At 28.3% G+C, this 16,694-nt stretch overlaps 4 protein-coding genes across 8 annotated transcripts; 3 read left to right on the top strand and 1 right to left on the bottom strand.

Moving 5' to 3' along the window:
* The first annotated feature begins 18 nt into the window (after window positions 1-18).
* Window positions 19-2,516, top strand: LOC106793567 (actin-related protein 3). Its single transcript, XM_014760602.1, has 6 exons — window positions 19-270; window positions 552-732; window positions 817-1,131; window positions 1,221-1,535; window positions 1,627-1,845; window positions 1,938-2,516. The coding sequence occupies exons 1-6, from the start codon at window positions 227-229 to the stop codon at window positions 2,115-2,117; spliced, it is 1,254 nt and encodes a 417-aa protein (XP_014616088.1). The 5' UTR covers window positions 19-226; the 3' UTR covers window positions 2,118-2,516.
* Window positions 2,439-6,078, bottom strand: LOC106793565 (transcription factor 25). 3 transcript variants are annotated; one of them, XM_014760599.1, is made up of 9 exons: window positions 5,905-6,078; window positions 5,543-5,801; window positions 5,066-5,430; window positions 4,759-4,984; window positions 4,433-4,686; window positions 4,041-4,350; window positions 3,661-3,954; window positions 3,322-3,536; window positions 2,439-3,222 (listed from the first exon to the last, which is right to left on the bottom strand). In XM_014760599.1, exons 2-9 carry the CDS (start codon window positions 5,672-5,674, stop codon window positions 3,198-3,200), a joined length of 1,821 nt encoding a protein of 606 aa, XP_014616085.1. In that variant the 5' UTR covers window positions 5,675-5,801; window positions 5,905-6,078; the 3' UTR covers window positions 2,439-3,197. The 3 variants fall into 3 exon arrangements, with proteins under 3 accessions (XP_014616085.1, XP_014616086.1, XP_014616087.1); XM_014760600.1 differs by having other exon boundaries at window positions 6,013-6,068; XM_014760601.1 differs by lacking the exon at window positions 5,905-6,078 and having other exon boundaries at window positions 5,543-5,819.
* Window positions 6,079-6,848: 770 nt separating this feature from the next.
* Window positions 6,849-9,723, top strand: LOC106793540 (UDP-galactose translocator). Its single transcript, XM_014760553.1, has 5 exons — window positions 6,849-7,260; window positions 7,629-7,712; window positions 7,800-7,919; window positions 8,016-8,230; window positions 8,317-9,723. The coding sequence occupies exons 2-5, from the start codon at window positions 7,694-7,696 to the stop codon at window positions 8,965-8,967; spliced, it is 1,005 nt and encodes a 334-aa protein (XP_014616039.1). The 5' UTR covers window positions 6,849-7,260; window positions 7,629-7,693; the 3' UTR covers window positions 8,968-9,723.
* Window positions 9,724-10,189: 466 nt separating this feature from the next.
* LOC106793539 (cullin-1) lies at window positions 10,190-16,038 on the top strand. 3 transcript variants are annotated; one of them, XM_014760550.1, is made up of 14 exons: window positions 10,190-10,837; window positions 11,863-12,084; window positions 12,182-12,344; window positions 12,498-12,716; window positions 12,801-13,055; window positions 13,245-13,538; window positions 13,629-13,892; window positions 14,005-14,187; window positions 14,259-14,408; window positions 14,511-14,629; window positions 14,764-14,884; window positions 14,952-15,055; window positions 15,174-15,393; window positions 15,751-16,038. In XM_014760550.1, exons 2-14 carry the CDS (start codon window positions 11,921-11,923, stop codon window positions 15,829-15,831), a joined length of 2,337 nt encoding a protein of 778 aa, XP_014616036.1. In that variant the 5' UTR covers window positions 10,190-10,837; window positions 11,863-11,920; the 3' UTR covers window positions 15,832-16,038. The 3 variants fall into 3 exon arrangements, with proteins under 3 accessions (XP_014616036.1, XP_014616038.1, XP_014616037.1); XM_014760552.1 differs by having other exon boundaries at window positions 10,203-10,837; window positions 14,005-14,184; XM_014760551.1 differs by lacking the exon at window positions 10,190-10,837 and adding an exon at window positions 11,046-11,228.
* The last annotated feature ends 656 nt before the right edge of the window (window positions 16,039-16,694 follow it).

Below are 16,694 nucleotides of genomic sequence, written 5' to 3'. Positions count from 1 at the left end.
TATTAAACATGGTTCCCATGTATTACAAGAATGGTCATATGAACGACACATAAACATGACGATGCGGCTGTCAGAAATCTGAATAAGCGCATGCCTGTGCAAGCTGTGCAAGCTTTTATCGCGAATCGTGAGATCAAGAGCGAGGTGTGGTTTTTGCGGTTACATTTGCAGCCCACTGTCGAGGAGCATTTCGTCAGTGTGAGCCGTTTAAAATACTTCAATTAAGATGAACGGACGTCTTCCTGCATGTGTTATCGACGTGGGTACAGGGTAAGTAAATACATTATCTACATTTCCAAGATAATTATGCATTACGATCATAGATTAGAACTTTGGATATGAAGACAAATAATTTTATCTTTTAAAATTTAAATTTTTTTTAAATGTACTTTTGTTTTTTTTCATGATAAAAAATTATCTTTATTTTCTGTTACTTTTTTCTTTTTTTTTTTTTTTAATAAGAATTCAAAATCTAAGTTATTTCATCGTTGTACATTATTTTGTTAATCAGAATTAAATAAAAAAGTGTCGTTGAATGTTTGTTTTTTAAGGTACACTAAACTAGGCTTCGCTGGAAATAAAGAACCCCAATTAACTATACCATCTGCAATAGCCATTAAAGAAACAGCCAAAGTCGGTGATAATAATGCTAGAAGAATTACAAAAGGTGTTGAAGACTTAGATACATACATTGGAGATGAAGCATTTGAAGCAACTGGTTATTCCATTAAGGTTTGTATAATATTAAATATAGAAGATTAAAATTATTATCTACTATCAATAATTCTATTTTTTCTCTTTTGCTTTGATATTTAGTATCCAGTGAGACATGGATTGGTTGAAGATTGGGATTTAATGGAAAAATTTCTTCAACAATGCATATTCAAATATTTAAGAGCAGAACCCGAAGATCATTATTTCTTACTTACCGAACCACCTCTTAATACACCTGAAAATAGAGAATATACAGCAGAAATTATGTTTGAATCATTTAATGTACCAGGTTTATATATCGCTGTGCAAGCAGTATTGGCTTTGGCAGCTTCTTGGACATCTAAAAATGTTGAGGATAGAACATTGACAGGCGTCGTCGTTGACAGTGGAGATGGAGTTACACACGTGATACCAGTGGTAATTATATTCCTTACTTAAGTTTTTTTTTTTTCATTTTTACTTTATATGAATATTTATAATAAATATAATATATTATGTTTTTTTAGGCGGAAGGCTTTGTTATAGGTAGTTGTATAAAGCATATACCTATTGCTGGTCGCGATATAACATATTTTATACAAAGTCTTTTACGAGAACGTGAAATTGGAATACCTCCTGAACAATCATTAGAAACAGCTAAAGCTATTAAAGAAAAATATTGTTACATTTGTCCTGACATTTCTAAAGAATTTGCTAAATACGATAGCGATCCTACTAAAATAAAAAAATACGAAGGTATGAACAGTATTACAAAACAGCCTTTCATCGTAGATGTCGGATATGAAAGATTTTTAGGTCCAGAAATATTTTTCCATCCTGAGGTATAACTTATATATAAAAAAAAAATTGTTTAAATACGGGATTATAGAAAATTCGATTACCTGTTAATTAATTTTCTATGATCATTTTTAGTTTTCCAATCCTGACTTTACAACACCACTTAGCGAAATTGTTGATGATGTCATACAAAATTGTCCAATAGATGTCAGAAGACCATTATATAGTAACATTGTTTTGTCAGGAGGTTCTACCATGTTTAAAGATTTTGGAAGAAGATTGCAACGTGATATTAAAAGAATTGTTGACGCTCGTTTAAAACTTAGCGAAACATTAAGTGGTAGCCATATTACGGTAAGTTCGTTCAAAAATAAATTATTTTTTTAATATATAAATATAAATATAAATATAAATATAAATATAAATATATATAATGTTATCTTCAGCCGAAACCTATAGACGTGCATGTAATATCACATCATAAACAACGTTGTGCAGTATGGTACGGAGGTGCACTTTTAGCTAGTGACCCAGAATTTTATACAGTATGTCATACCAAAAAAGATTACCAGGAGAATGGGCCTGGTATTTGTCGTTATAATCCAGTATTCCATAGTATGGTATAAAAAATAAGAAGTTCACAAAATTAGGTCTTGTGGAACAATGATGAACATCAGTTGTCATATTTACATTTGACGATGTTATTTGAGCCATCTTATTTCTTTCCTCTCCCCACTATCTGCCTTCAAAGTTCTTGATTGAAGAAAAGAAGTGGGTTCTTTAATGGTGCAATTAATAACTATAAATGCCCAGTGCATTTAGGGAACGCACATAAATGCATACACCCTTCGTGCCCGATATTGAAGCACATTAAAATAAGCAAATAAAACCTGCATTTAATAATAAAATTCTAGGAAATGATTAAATTTATAATACGACTAGAGAAATTAACAATAAGATTATATTACTGAACAATTGTATACAACTGTAAATAAGTGCGTTGGAAAATAATAATTTTTTTCTAATGAACACAGGCGTTCGGATGAATTAAAAGTTTTGATTAACAGAGTGATATATCCTCCATTAAATGTTTATATTACATCATTACCTATTTATCACTTTAGACAATTTACAACATATTCAATATCTCTTGCATTATGGTTCTATTATGCAGAAGTTTTCAAAAATTTTCATTAAATTTTTGAAAGTGCATAGATAAGAATATACATTTGACTTAAATTATATTTAAAATAAAGAATTTTTTCCTATAGAGTAAATAAACAATGTGAAAGAATTGGAATAGAGATCTACTTTCTACAAGTTCAATCGTAATACCGTTGCCATTGAATCGGACAAGATATAAAATTGATACAGATTTAAATCAATTGCACTCTGTTATAGCTTACAATCATAACTGTCACTGATGTAACAACCAGTCGGTTAAAAATACTATAATATACAGTTACATGTATATATAAATAAAATTATTTGATTATGCTTTATAATTTTTTTTTTTTCAAATTTCATTATGATTTTATCAATTAACTGTAAAATAAATGTTCAATACCTTTCCAATTGCTAACTAAAATATTTCATTGTAAATTTTAAAAAAGAGATATTTTTTACACGGCATAACGAGTTATCAATAACAACAGTAATGGGAAACTCTGCCGACATGTATTTGTACAAATGTCTCTTGAGCTATCTTATGCTCGATCGTCATTTTGATCGCTGTAAACATTTTTAGATGTTCCATTAGTAATTATATAGTCAGTTATTTCTTTCTATTTTTTCTTCTTATCAGTATTCATTTTGTCAGACAATACTTACAATAAATTGAATCCATTAGCAGCAAGACCTTCAGCGACTTCTGCCACTTCTTCAAAAGCTACATCTATGTTTCCAAACAACGAAGAAAAGAAAAGGGAGAATAGACCCCAATTACTTAGATTTCCTCTTTGACTTGCTGTAGGTCGTCCATAGGTATCTACACTGTTAGCAGGTGGTAGCGGATCATATAATAACACTGGTGCTGCATCTTGAATCTTATGTATATATATATAAAAAAAAAACAAATATATATTATATATCAAGTGTTTACATGGTATTAGATAAAATGTTTTTATCTTTTGTTCAGACATTCTTTCTTATTTCATAATAAAAATATACCTCCTGAACGTTGACGGTAATCTCTTTTATATCAGCAAGTATGATGTGTCTTAAAATATTCGTTGGCAAATTTCCCTTATATCGTTCTCCACGCTTTACTTCACAATACTTAACATAACTATCTTTAGAATCAACCCGATCAAGCACTAAATGTACACATTTTTCCAACCATGGCAAAACATCAGCTTCTGTCCACAAATGATAACTACGCACTATGTACAAATTTTGTAATTTTTCTAATGCTAAAGTAGTCATGTTTTTAGCTTTACTATTGAAAAAATAATGAGCAGTCACCTAAAAGATTTATATTTATAAATACTTTTCCACGTGTATATATTTGTTAATTGTCTTTTCTCTTATACAGATGTCTTGTTATTTACCTTAGAGTCGGTTTGTACACTGCATTTTTCTAATAAGGGTATGAGAACCCCTGGAAACATGATCAGTGCATTTTGTAATAATTCATTTGCGGTCTCATGATTGCCTAAACAAAAATGTGAAAGAGCCAAACTATAAGCTATATTTGGAAGTTGAGTCAAATTCCTTGTGCTATCCCAAAGATTGCAGAAATCGACAAACCATTTATACTCTCTAGCTCTTAATGCGTAAAAGTCAATAAATAGAACAACAGCTAATGGATCTTGTAGGGGATCAAGTGATAGCAGTAATTTACAAAATTCTAAACTTGTCCTGAAATAATAAAAATAATCACTTATATTCTTTATATTTAATATAATATATATAATAATTATAGAAAGATTTATATTATTACCTATAACAAGCACGTCCACCAACAAAAGTAAGATGTTTAAATATTGTTATAAATAATGCACGATTTATTTGTTTCCTATAATCCAATCTGCAACGTGCTGTTTCCACATTAAATAATGGATGAAACGCACACTCCAAACTATATAATGCTCTTTCTGTAAAATCTACGGCCATTGGTAAATCCTCACTTAGTTTACATAATTCTGCTAATTGCAGTAATGTATCCACGTGATAAGTATGAGTATTTATTACATTCTAAAATAAATAGGAATAAATACATATATATATTAATTTAACAAAAATATAATACAAACTTATATAACTTACTATGAGACTTTCAGGATTAGAACTTTCAACAGCTTCTAAGAATTTATATTCTATCTGTTTATATGAAGAATCATGTTCATAAACAAAATATAGAACATTATCAGATTTCATTGTAGAATCTACAGACATCGATAATCCAGATTTTCCAATCAGTGGCCAATTCTCTCTTGGTGACACCAACCAATTCCTTTTCAAGTAACCTGTACGTCCTCTATTTCTTCGTTTGCTAATATTTCATTTAATCATTGATTTAATTTATCACAAATATAATAATATACATATATATATAGTTACTTTGTTAAGATACCTTTGTTCCGCTTGTATAGTTTTCCTTCCAAAAATTCTCATAAGTTCATTAAATGGATTTAAATGCTTATATCGAACACTCAAAATACTTTCTTTAGATTTTCCTACAATCCATTGGGGTTTTTCAGAATTTTCCTTACTAGAACTTGGTGATGGCTCTCCTAGTAATTGATTTACTTCTTTTACTAAGCTTTCTATTTCATCTATTTCTTCTTCGCTTTCAGGTTTACGTGTTTGTTGTTGCATTTTACCAATTTCTGGTTTCCTACGCTTTTTCTTTTTCTTTTTACCTTTAACAACATCTGAATTCGTTTCATCATTTTTCTCATCTATGGTTTCACTTTCGCTTGATGAATTATCATTTAACTATAAGAAAAATATTTCTATAAATTTAAATGTATGCTTATAAGTTTAAGATATAATATACTAAGTATGCAAAAATTAAAAAGTATTTAAATAATAAAATTCACTATAATACCACATCGAAAACGTTGAATGACTTTGATTTGAAATTGTCATTTACTGAATTTTCCACATCACTAACGTTTTCTTTATTTCCATCAACAATTTCATCTCCACCAAAAACTTTTTTCATATAACGTGTAGACATATTGAGTAAAGTCAAAACGTCGATAAATATATTTTTATATGCAAATATATATACATATATAGTGTATATATGTAGGGAGAGGAGTTAATAAATACCGTATCGCTGATATATGATCTATTAAAAAGTCCTGCAAACGTATTATCAATTCAAATTTTTTTTATTATTATCGTCTTAATCATTATTAAAAATAAAAAACACTTCGTATATGACGAATGTATAATTTCAATAACCTTTTTAAAAAAATTTGTGTATAAATATAAATAATGTAAATTAATAATAAAAGATCAGCTCTAAGAGAACCCGATTAAATAACTGATTAAACAATTTCTTAATATTACCATACGTTCTATACAAAACGTCGCAGATATCCCATATAATACACATATATGTAGATATTACGTTACCAACTGTACTTTCATCGCTTAATTAAAATTCTATTCGCTAGAAACTTTTTTCTTGCGATAGGAATGTTTTTTGTATTAGGGTTAGTAAGATACGACTGTTGAAATGACGTCATTATAGTGAACATCGTTTCATAGGGAATTAATGGACCTGTTTTTGTCAAATTTAGTTCAGGAGACAGCATTGTATCAAGATCATTTGGCGCGAACATTTTGATGTTGAACATAATAAAGATGACAATGTTATATTGATGATTTTAATGATCTAAAAGTCGCATTCATTGCTCATTCCTAAATAATCCAGAGTTTTTAATCTTTTGGAAAATTGAAAGTTGCGGACTATTTGCAAAAAGGAACATTACATTGTATTTATGCAGTTCGATTATTTTTTTATATGGGTTCACACATTCACTCACTCAAAAATACATCCGTAACATACGACATATTACATAGCATACGCTATCATATATTATTTTTAAAAGAATTAACATTTCAAATTCTCCTTAATTTATTCTCAATCGGATTTTTTAATTCGGTGTTGAATAATTTTTAATTTTATAAATGATTAATTCTAAAGAGAACTATTTAAATCAGTTTTATTTCTAATTTTCTATAAACATTATTTAAAATTTTGCGCTAAACGGTCTTATAAAATGCTGCCACCAAGCGGCAGAGTTTGGCGGTCAGATCCCTATTAAGTAAAATTTTGTAAACGTGTTTTGTTTTGCCTTGTTTGTGAAAAAAAGTGTGGAAACCAGCCAATGAAAATTGCAGGGGGCTCTCGCTTCATGTGGATGTTAACAAGGTACAGACGAATAGTACCTAAGCATGTGTACACAGTACACGAGCATTTAAATGATATCCATTACGCAATGTTTGAAATGCCATTAAATGATATATCTTATCGCAAATACAACACATTAATCAAATAAAAAAGCATTACTGGCGTATTCATGTTTATACAAATAATGTTATAAATAAATAATGCGTTGTATTAAATACTCATTCAAGCATAAATTACGTCAATGAAACATTGGCGAACGTTGTTAAACTGTTCGTTGATAGCGGCGCATGTTCTTAGAATGTGGATTCTACTATATGATATTATATTTCTATGAAGAACGTTTCAACGTTTCGAAGTTACCAGCCTAAAGTGGAATGCAAACGTGGCTAGCTTCTCTTTACGTATGTGTTCGAATTTTTATGACCTATTAAATGTCAAAAAGAATTTCATTTTAATCCCACTTATCTATTAGAAAATATTAAAGTAATTCATTTTTATGTATGTCAATGAACTGTCAAATGTTATTATATCAAAGTAGATAATATTTTAAACTTTTTTAAGTGATATTTACTTCTATTTCATAATACCATTGTATCTTATTTAACAAACAATTTTTCAATTTTTTATTTAATTATAACTTATTTATAGTTGTCTTTTATTAAATTCGTGCGATAAACCAAAATGTTGCTAAATTTGTCTAATGAAATTTATATAACTTACGTAAAACGCGAATTAAATTTTTAATATTATATATTGTTCTTTTGTTTAGGTAAATATGAGAAGACAAGGTAAAATCAATGATTTACGAAGATTGCACTTTTATTAATAACAATAATGAATAAATTGCAGCAAAGTAAGTATCACAATATATAATTAATAATATTTTGATATATCATAAATGTATAATTAATGTTTTATTCATTTCTAACTTTATTTTTAGTTAATGGACAAACATTAAAATATGTCAGTTTGATTACATTGACTCTTCAAAATGCATTGGTTGGACTTAGTATGCGTTATGCTCGAACAAGATCTGGGGATCTCTTCTTGTCATCTACGGGTAAATAATATAAACATAAAAAAATCGACATTTTAATGACATAAAAATGTATTTTTTTGTCGAATTATATATATTGATAATATCCCTTTTTCATAGCTGTTGTTATGTCAGAGTTATTAAAACTCTTGACATGCTTAGTTTTGGTCTATATTGAGGAAGGCAATCTATTGAAATTTTATATTGCCTTGAAACAAACCATTGTAAAAGAACCTTTTGATACATTGAAAGTATGCGTGCCATCAATTTTATACATCATACAAAATAATTTACTTTACGTGTCAGCATCAAATTTAGATGCAGCGACATATCAGGTAGAAAAATATTTTATTATCAATTTATTTTTTTATCATATATTTTTCTTTGACGAAAATGTATTTACAGTTTATTGGCTTTTTAGGTGACTTATCAACTCAAGATTCTTACAACAGCTTTTTTTGCTGTTGTAATTCTTCGAAGATCATTGAGAAGTTCTCAATGGAGTGCATTGATACTTTTAGTTATAGGAGTAGTATTAGTACAATTAGCACAAAGCGGAACAGTTATGTTGCCGTCAGGTATAGAACAGAATCATTTAGTTGGTTTCACAGCTGCCTTAAGCGCATGTTTCTTGTCAGGTTTTGCAGGTATATATTTTGAAAAAATTCTTAAGGGATCGGATATCTCTGTTTGGATGAGAAATGTTCAGTTAAGTTTATTATCCATACCCTTTGGGTTAGCCACTTGCTTTATAAATGACGGCGATATTATTAAAAGGCAAGGTTTCTTTTTTGGCTACGATTCGTTCATTTATTACTTAGTAATACTTCAAGCGCTCGGTGGACTTATTGTTGCTTTGGTTGTAAAGTATGCGGATAATATACTAAAGGGATTTGCCACCTCTTTGGCCATCATTATTTCATGCATAGCTTCTATTTATTTATTTGATTTTCATTTAACGTTTCAATTTACTTTTGGTGCATTTTTAGTAATTTGTTCAATATTTTTATACAGCTATCAACCTAAAGCATCTATTGATAAACATTCTTCTTTAGATAAATCCGATGTATAATAATATAATTGACAATCTTTTCTTTTTATTTTTTTTTCCTTAAAAGAACCAAATTCGTATTTACGTTAATACTTGAAATGATTATTACCGTAAACACGAACCGTGTTAACAATATATTCAAATTATTCATTTAAAATAGAAATAATTAAATCAAATAAACGAAAGAGTTATTTATAATTTTGGCAAAGAGTAATGGACTAATGGATATTTGAATAAAATCAATTAATCAATTTTTTATAACTGTTGTATTTTTATATAAAAAGTATTATAATATATAAGCGCATAAAAAAAGTAAAATCCAACTTAAAAGTATTTCTTTATACGAGATAGTCTATTATTAAACATCTTATGCAAATTTCATGCATATAAGTATAGCGTAATAAACAGACTTGATTATTAGATTATAAAGATAATAGATCCCTATGAATTATGGTCATGGCCTAGAATTGATTTTCGTTCTGAAGATAAACTATTTTTCTGTGTTAAGAACTGAACAAATTGTATTTAGAAAAGAAAAAAAATCTTTGTAACGCAGAATGTGCAAATTTATTCTTAAAAATTTATTTAAGAAGAAATACAATTGAATCTTGAAATTAGATCTTTCATTAACGATACTTTTTGTACGTAATCTCATTTTGTGATAAATATAAAACAACAATTTTATATTTATGAAGATTATTTTGTAATCGATTAGTAAAAAATTGATAGTAACTGATTGCAAACTAGCAAAGAAAAAAAAAGAAAATTTGGAAAATATTAACTGTATTTTTATTCCATTTTTATTGTGTTAATGATAACAAAATTAATGGAAATAATAAAAATTTATATCGAATTTACTTCTAGATATTAATTTGTTAAGAAAACTTTTATTATAATTTAAATTTCTTCGTTTAAATTATAAATAAATATTACGATTTAAATGAGAGTATATATATACAAATTTGAACATCAGTGATACCATAACAAAAAACTCAAATTTCAATGTCAGTCTCTTTCTTTCTTTAACCTTTCTTATATACCCGTTCGGTGCATTTTAGTATCATATAAACAATGTAACATATAAACAATAATTATAATAATCGTACGTGATAAATACCCGCAAATGAAATTAGATATTAATAAAGGTAAAAAGGATATGTCTTGTTGATGTACACAATCGAAAAAATTAGAAAAATAATACACCAGTTTAATGTTTAAAAATATTCATTGTAATAACATCAAATTAGAAATCGTTCGATAATCATTACCAAAGAATTTTTAAATCGCAATGAAGTATCTAAAAAGCGATGATTAAATTAAACGCATAATTCTCTACCAATATTTATTATAATCGACGAACTATCATTTTCTCGCATCTTATTTATTTTATTTTGTCATGAAATAAAAATAAAAAGGTGCCAGAGTTTCGAGTTAACCATTGTCGGTTTTGTATGTATGTGAGCGTGCGCGTGCGCATGAAGGTTATATATTTGTCGTATTGGTAACAGTGGAACCTAACCTGTCAGAAGCGTAACAGCAGGATCGTGAGTGAACGCGATTTTTCAGGAAGCACAAAAGAACTTATCCAATTTCGTGATTTCGCACGCTTCTTCTTTACGTTTTCGTATATAATAAACGCGATACAAAGAGACAAATTTAAGAGGTGAAAAAATACAGAAAGAAATAAAGGAAAAGATAAGAAGAGGAAGAAAAAGAAAGAAGAAAGGAAAGAAGAAAAAAAAAGAAAAACAAAAATATTCAAGTGGAGGCGAGGCAGGTGTCCTCCACGTCGCTATAGTACCCTGACGACAACTTCCTATCCTGGCCACTACATTTTCACGATAAAACTTCCTCGTCGTTTCTGACTGTTATGCGGTGTGAACATTGACTGGTGAGAATTAGAGAGAGATAGAAAATAAAAGAAATAAATTACGTAAAGAAAAAGAGACGGTTATAGAGAGAGGGGATAGAATATATAGAGAGGGAGAGAGAGAGAGAGACAGACAGAAAGAGTGTGTGTGTGTGTGTGTGTGAGAGAGAGAGAGAGAGAGAGGGAGAGAAAGAAAGAGGTACAGCCAAAGAGAATTATAGAAAGAGAAACAAGGATAAGAGAGGTGAAGGGGATTTGCAAAGAGTGAGAGAGTGAGAGGATGAGAGAAACGGAGTGAATGAGTGTGAGAATTGGAGAGAGAGAAAAAAAATTTTCTTTTTTCCAACAATCCCTTGATATTATCCTTTAATGTAGACTATTCTCGAGTAGTTCCCTCGATGCCTTTTATTTTGTAAGTAGAACGATAACTCATAAAGCGTGTTATTATTCGTCTTGAAATTACCATATAAATAGTGAGCAATAACATTTTCAATCAATTGTTAAATATATACATATATATCCTTAACGTATGATTTCAATCTTGATTTAACGGAATTTACGATGACCTTCGAATATCGATAGCGACCTTCTATTCCTAATAAGGATTATAGGCATATTTTGGAGCATGTTTCAATCGAGAATGAAATCTTCAATAATACACTTCTAATCCATTACTTTTTATATTCAGTAAAGAGAGAGAGAGAGAGAGAGAGAGTGTGTGTGTGTGTATATATATATGTGTGGTCAACGTTGTGTATTGTTTTCACAAATTAATATTTTCCAAATAATTTGTATTTTAGTCTATCTTTCTCTTTTTCTTTCTGTGTAATTGTAAATTATTGTATATATAACAAACTAAACAAATAAGTTCTTGTTCTTATTTTGATAATTCATCATTACAATAAAGTGTTCTTGTGTACGTCAAGCGTTTAAATGCAGTTTGCATTAGTCTGTGACTATTAAGATTATTTTAAGTATCCTTTGTTGCATGTCGATAATTACATTGGATTTTATTAAATTTGTTTTTTAATTTTGTTTTTTTATAGAAATTGTAAGTAGTAAGTAGTAACACTGACGCTCACTAGGCAAGCGTATAAGAATAGGATGTCGGGGCATAGAGGCGTTGGAGGGGCAGGGAGTCATCAAGGAGTCCCCCCAGGCCTCAAACAAATAGACTTGGATCAAATTTGGGGAGATCTTCGTGAGGGTATAGAGCAAGTATATAATAGACAATGTATGTCCAAGCCAAGATACATAGAACTTTATACGTATCCTTTTATAAAATGATTATATTATCTAGAGACAGTAGTATTCTTAATTCATAGCATTGTATCTGTAATATCCTTACTACATCGCTGAACATAGACATGTATATAATTATTGTACAAGTGTTCATCAGCAACATACTAGAATGTCTACTAAACTTAAAAAGGGTCAAGTATCACAAGGTGGTGCGCAGTTAGTGGGTCTGGAACTATACAAACGTTTGCGTGACTTTCTTAGGTCTTATCTCATTAGCCTATTAAGGGTACGTATTTCGTTGGACGAAAATTTACAATATTATGAGGTGTGTGCTATTTTTTTTTTTTTTAAATATTCATTTATGTATACAACAGACTATTTGTATATAGGTTTACTTATTTTATTATAAAAAATGTTGTGTCATGTTGGTGGTATATAGCATGGGGTTGACTTAATGGATGAAGATGTATTACAATTCTATACAAGACAATGGGAAGAATATCAATTCAGTAGTAAGGTGTTAAACGGAGTATGTGCATATTTGAACCGTCATTGGGTGCGTCGTGAATGTGAAGAAGGACGTAAAGGAATCTATGAAATTTACCAATTGGCCTTGGTTACGTGGCGTGATAATTTATTTAAACAGTTAAATAGACAAGTATGTTATTATATTTTAAATAAGCATATATATATTTTTTTTATAAATAAATATAATTATGATCATATTTTTTCTTTTTGAAAGGTTACCAATGCTGTGTTGAAATTAATAGAACGAGAACGCAATGGAGAAACTATAAACACTCGTTTAGTCAGTGGTGTAATTAACTGTTATGTAGAATTGGGCTTGAACGAGGAAGATCCTGGTGCTAAGAGACCAAATATTGTTGTTTATAAAGATTCTTTTGAAAATCTCTTTGTTGAGGATACAGAACGATTTTATACTCGTGAAAGTTCAGAATTCCTCAGACAAAATCCTGTTACAGAATATATGAAAAAGGTATTTAATATTGCTAATTATATTTTTATGTAAAAGGGATGACTCTCTCTCTCTCTCTCTCACTTCTGTGTAAAAAGGTATTTTAATTTATATATATCTTTAATTTATAATTATATATATATATATATAATTTATATTTATATATATTAATTTATTATAATTTTTATATAAATATTATTTATATTATAGGCAGAACAAAGATTATTAGAAGAACAAAAGCGTGTTCAAGTTTATTTGTATCAATCAACAAACGATCGATTAGCAAAAACTTGTGAAAGAGTACTCATTGAAAAACACTTGGATATATTTCATTCTGAATTTCAAAATCTTTTGGATGCAGATAAAAATACAGATTTAGGACGAATGTATCAATTAATGGCAAGAATACCTAATGGACTTGGTGAACTGCGAAATCTTTTAGAAAGTCATATAGCTAATCAAGGGCTTGCTGCTATAGATAAGTGCGGAGACTCTGCAGCTAACGTAAGAACTTTTTTTAGTTCATCAAATAGAAAAATTGTGTTAAATAATTTTATAAAACAATATCTTATGTTTCATGATTTTCTTTTACAGGACCCTAAAGTATATGTCAATACTATTTTAGAAGTTCATAAAAAATATAATGCTTTAGTATTAGTCGCATTTAACAATGATAGTGGTTTTGTAGCGGCGCTAGATAAAGCATGTGGACGCTTTATTAATAGCAATTCTGTAACTAGAGCTGCAAATAGTAGTAGCAAGTCACCTGAATTACTAGCAAAATACTGTGATTTATTGCTTAAAAAAAGCAGTAAAAATCCAGAAGAAGCAGAACTTGAAGATACGTTAAATCAGGTTGTAAGTACTCGAATATAATTTTATATATTATATATTGTATGTATAAATTAATATATATATATTATTATTATGTTTATATTTTTAATATTTACAAAAACATTTTTTTTAATAGATGGTAGTATTTAAATATATTGAGGACAAGGATGTATTCCAGAAATTCTATAGTAAAATGTTGGCAAAACGTTTAGTACAACATATGTCTGCTAGTGATGACGCAGAGGCTTCTATGATCTCCAAGTTAAAACAAGCTTGTGGTTTTGAATATACTTCAAAATTACAGCGCATGTTCCAAGTAGTGAATTTTATAACATACTTCATTAATATAATTCCGATCCAAACATTGTTTTATATTTTCATTATCTGCAGGATATCGGAGTGTCCAAAGATTTAAATGAACAGTTCAGACGACACCTAACTAATTCTGTAGAAGAACTAGATATTGATTTCAGTATACAGGTTTTATCCTCTGGTTCATGGCCATTCCAACAGTCTTTTTCTTTTTCTTTACCAACAGAGGTATGATTAACACATAAAATTTTAATTGTAATATGTTTTGTCAAAAGTTAATTTTCATCTAATAACAATAATAATAACAAATAATGTATGTTATATTTGTAGCTAGAGAGATCTGTACATAGGTTTACAACTTTCTATAGTTCACAACATAGTGGAAGAAAGTTGAATTGGTTATATAATATGTCTAAAGGAGAATTGCTTACAAATTGTTTTAAAAATAGGTAATTATCAAATGTAATTATTTAAAATACTAATGTTGATTTTACTTTTTATTATTAATAATCTTGCGAATATGAAAAAAGTTAATATGTTATATTATCATAATTTATTTGATTTGAATTTTAATATTTCGAAGGTATACATTACAAGCATCGACTTTTCAAATGGCAGTTTTACTGCAATACAATGGTTCAACCATATGGACAATACAGCAATTACACGATGCTACTCAAATAAAAATGGATTTTTTACTTCAGGTAATATAATAAAGTTTAAAAAAATAATATATAACATATAAATGTTGTTATTTTAAATTTGTAATAGGTTGTACAAATACTTTTAAAAGCTAAGCTATTAACAGCAATTAATGATGACGAAAGTGATTTAACACCTATGTCAGGGGTAGAACTTTTTTCTGGCTATAAAAAGTATGTAGTCTCTTTTTTATACTTTTATATATATATTTAAATATATATATATATATACCCTTTTAGATTGTTTGTTTTTTATAATATTGGTAACGTATATGTTTTTTTGTTATTTTAGTAAAAAATTAAGGGTAAATATTAACATACCAATGAAAACGGAATTAAAGGTCGAACAAGAAACAACACACAAGCACATAGAAGAAGATAGAAAACTTTTAATACAAGCAGCAATTGTTAGAATTATGAAAATGAGAAAAGTACTAAAACATCAACAATTAGTGGCAGAAGTTTTAAATCAATTGAGTTCCAGGTTCAAACCAAGAGTACACATTATAAAAGTGAGTATTTAATTTTCTTATAAAACATTATAGAATGCGTTTTTTTTTTTTTTTATTTATATGTGATAGATAAAAGAACATTACATATCTTGTTGGTTTGAAGATGAAAGAGATAAATTAACTTTTAAATATATTTACAATGTATTTGTTCATACTCTCTATTATTTATTATTAATAATTATCTGCAATGCTTTATTGAACTAACAAAAAATTGTTAAATATTAGAAAACAAAAAAATTACAATTGTTGCTGTAAATTAACGATGATATTTCTAATTTTTGCTAGAGTTCTGCAGAAAGTAAATACGTATAAATGATGAATAACTGAAACAAAGAAATATTACTAATGTTCTTTCAGAAATGTATAGATATTTTAATTGAAAAAGAATATCTGGAGCGTACAGAGGGTCAAAAGGACACATATAGCTATCTGGCATGATCTGTCGATCTAGGACATCAATACAGCAGCAACTATGCACGCAAAAAAAAGATGACTTCACACTGTCATTGCTACATACGTGTTTTGATATTTATTTAAGACTCTCACTAGTATTTTCTCTGTACACAGTACTTGTACCGTAATGTCCCTCTGGTCGCATTTAGAACCTGATTTTTATAATATGTTAATAAAATTATTTCATATAGTCAAAGTTGCTACGTGTGTTACTGTCTGTGCCGTTTCTCATATAATTATCAAGTTCAATTTCGTTTGTATCATCTTGTACTATATTAAAACAAAATTTTGAACATATATGACACATTTTTTAAAATTGTATATAAAAGATCGTTGCATAATGAAAAAATATGATAAACGTTTATAATTAAATAAGTTAAAAAAACAAACTATTACAAGAAGGAAAAGAGAAAGAAATAAGGATGTAAAAATTACTAAGTTAAACGCGAATGAGATAAATGTATATTAAAAAATAAATAGCATTCTCTTAAAATGTTAAACGTATATTAAGAAGTTTAACATTTTATTTTCTGCTAATTTTAGGAAGTGAAATTATTTTATTAATACCGAACAATATATAATAATATTTAATTATTTGCTAAAAAAAAACGACCATATAAATCATTATTTAATTGTGAAATTATTATAATGAAGAAAAGCAAAGACATGGATGGTAATGCAGTTAAGCAATTAATTAAGTTTAAAGTTGCATGCGTCAATAATTATCAGGTTTTATATTTATCTACGTACAAGAATACTTCTTTTTCGTAATATAAATTCTTTTTTTCTTTTCCCTACTAGTAAAATATTATTGAAAGTAAACATTTTTCTTAAGACAGTGTATAAGG

Source organism: Polistes canadensis, unplaced genomic scaffold, assembly GCF_001313835.1.
Source record: "Polistes canadensis isolate GaletaPanama2010 unplaced genomic scaffold, ASM131383v1 scaffold_15, whole genome shotgun sequence".
NCBI lineage: Eukaryota > Metazoa > Arthropoda > Insecta > Hymenoptera > Vespidae > Polistes > Polistes canadensis.
This window is presented reverse-complemented; position numbering and strand designations above follow the sequence as displayed.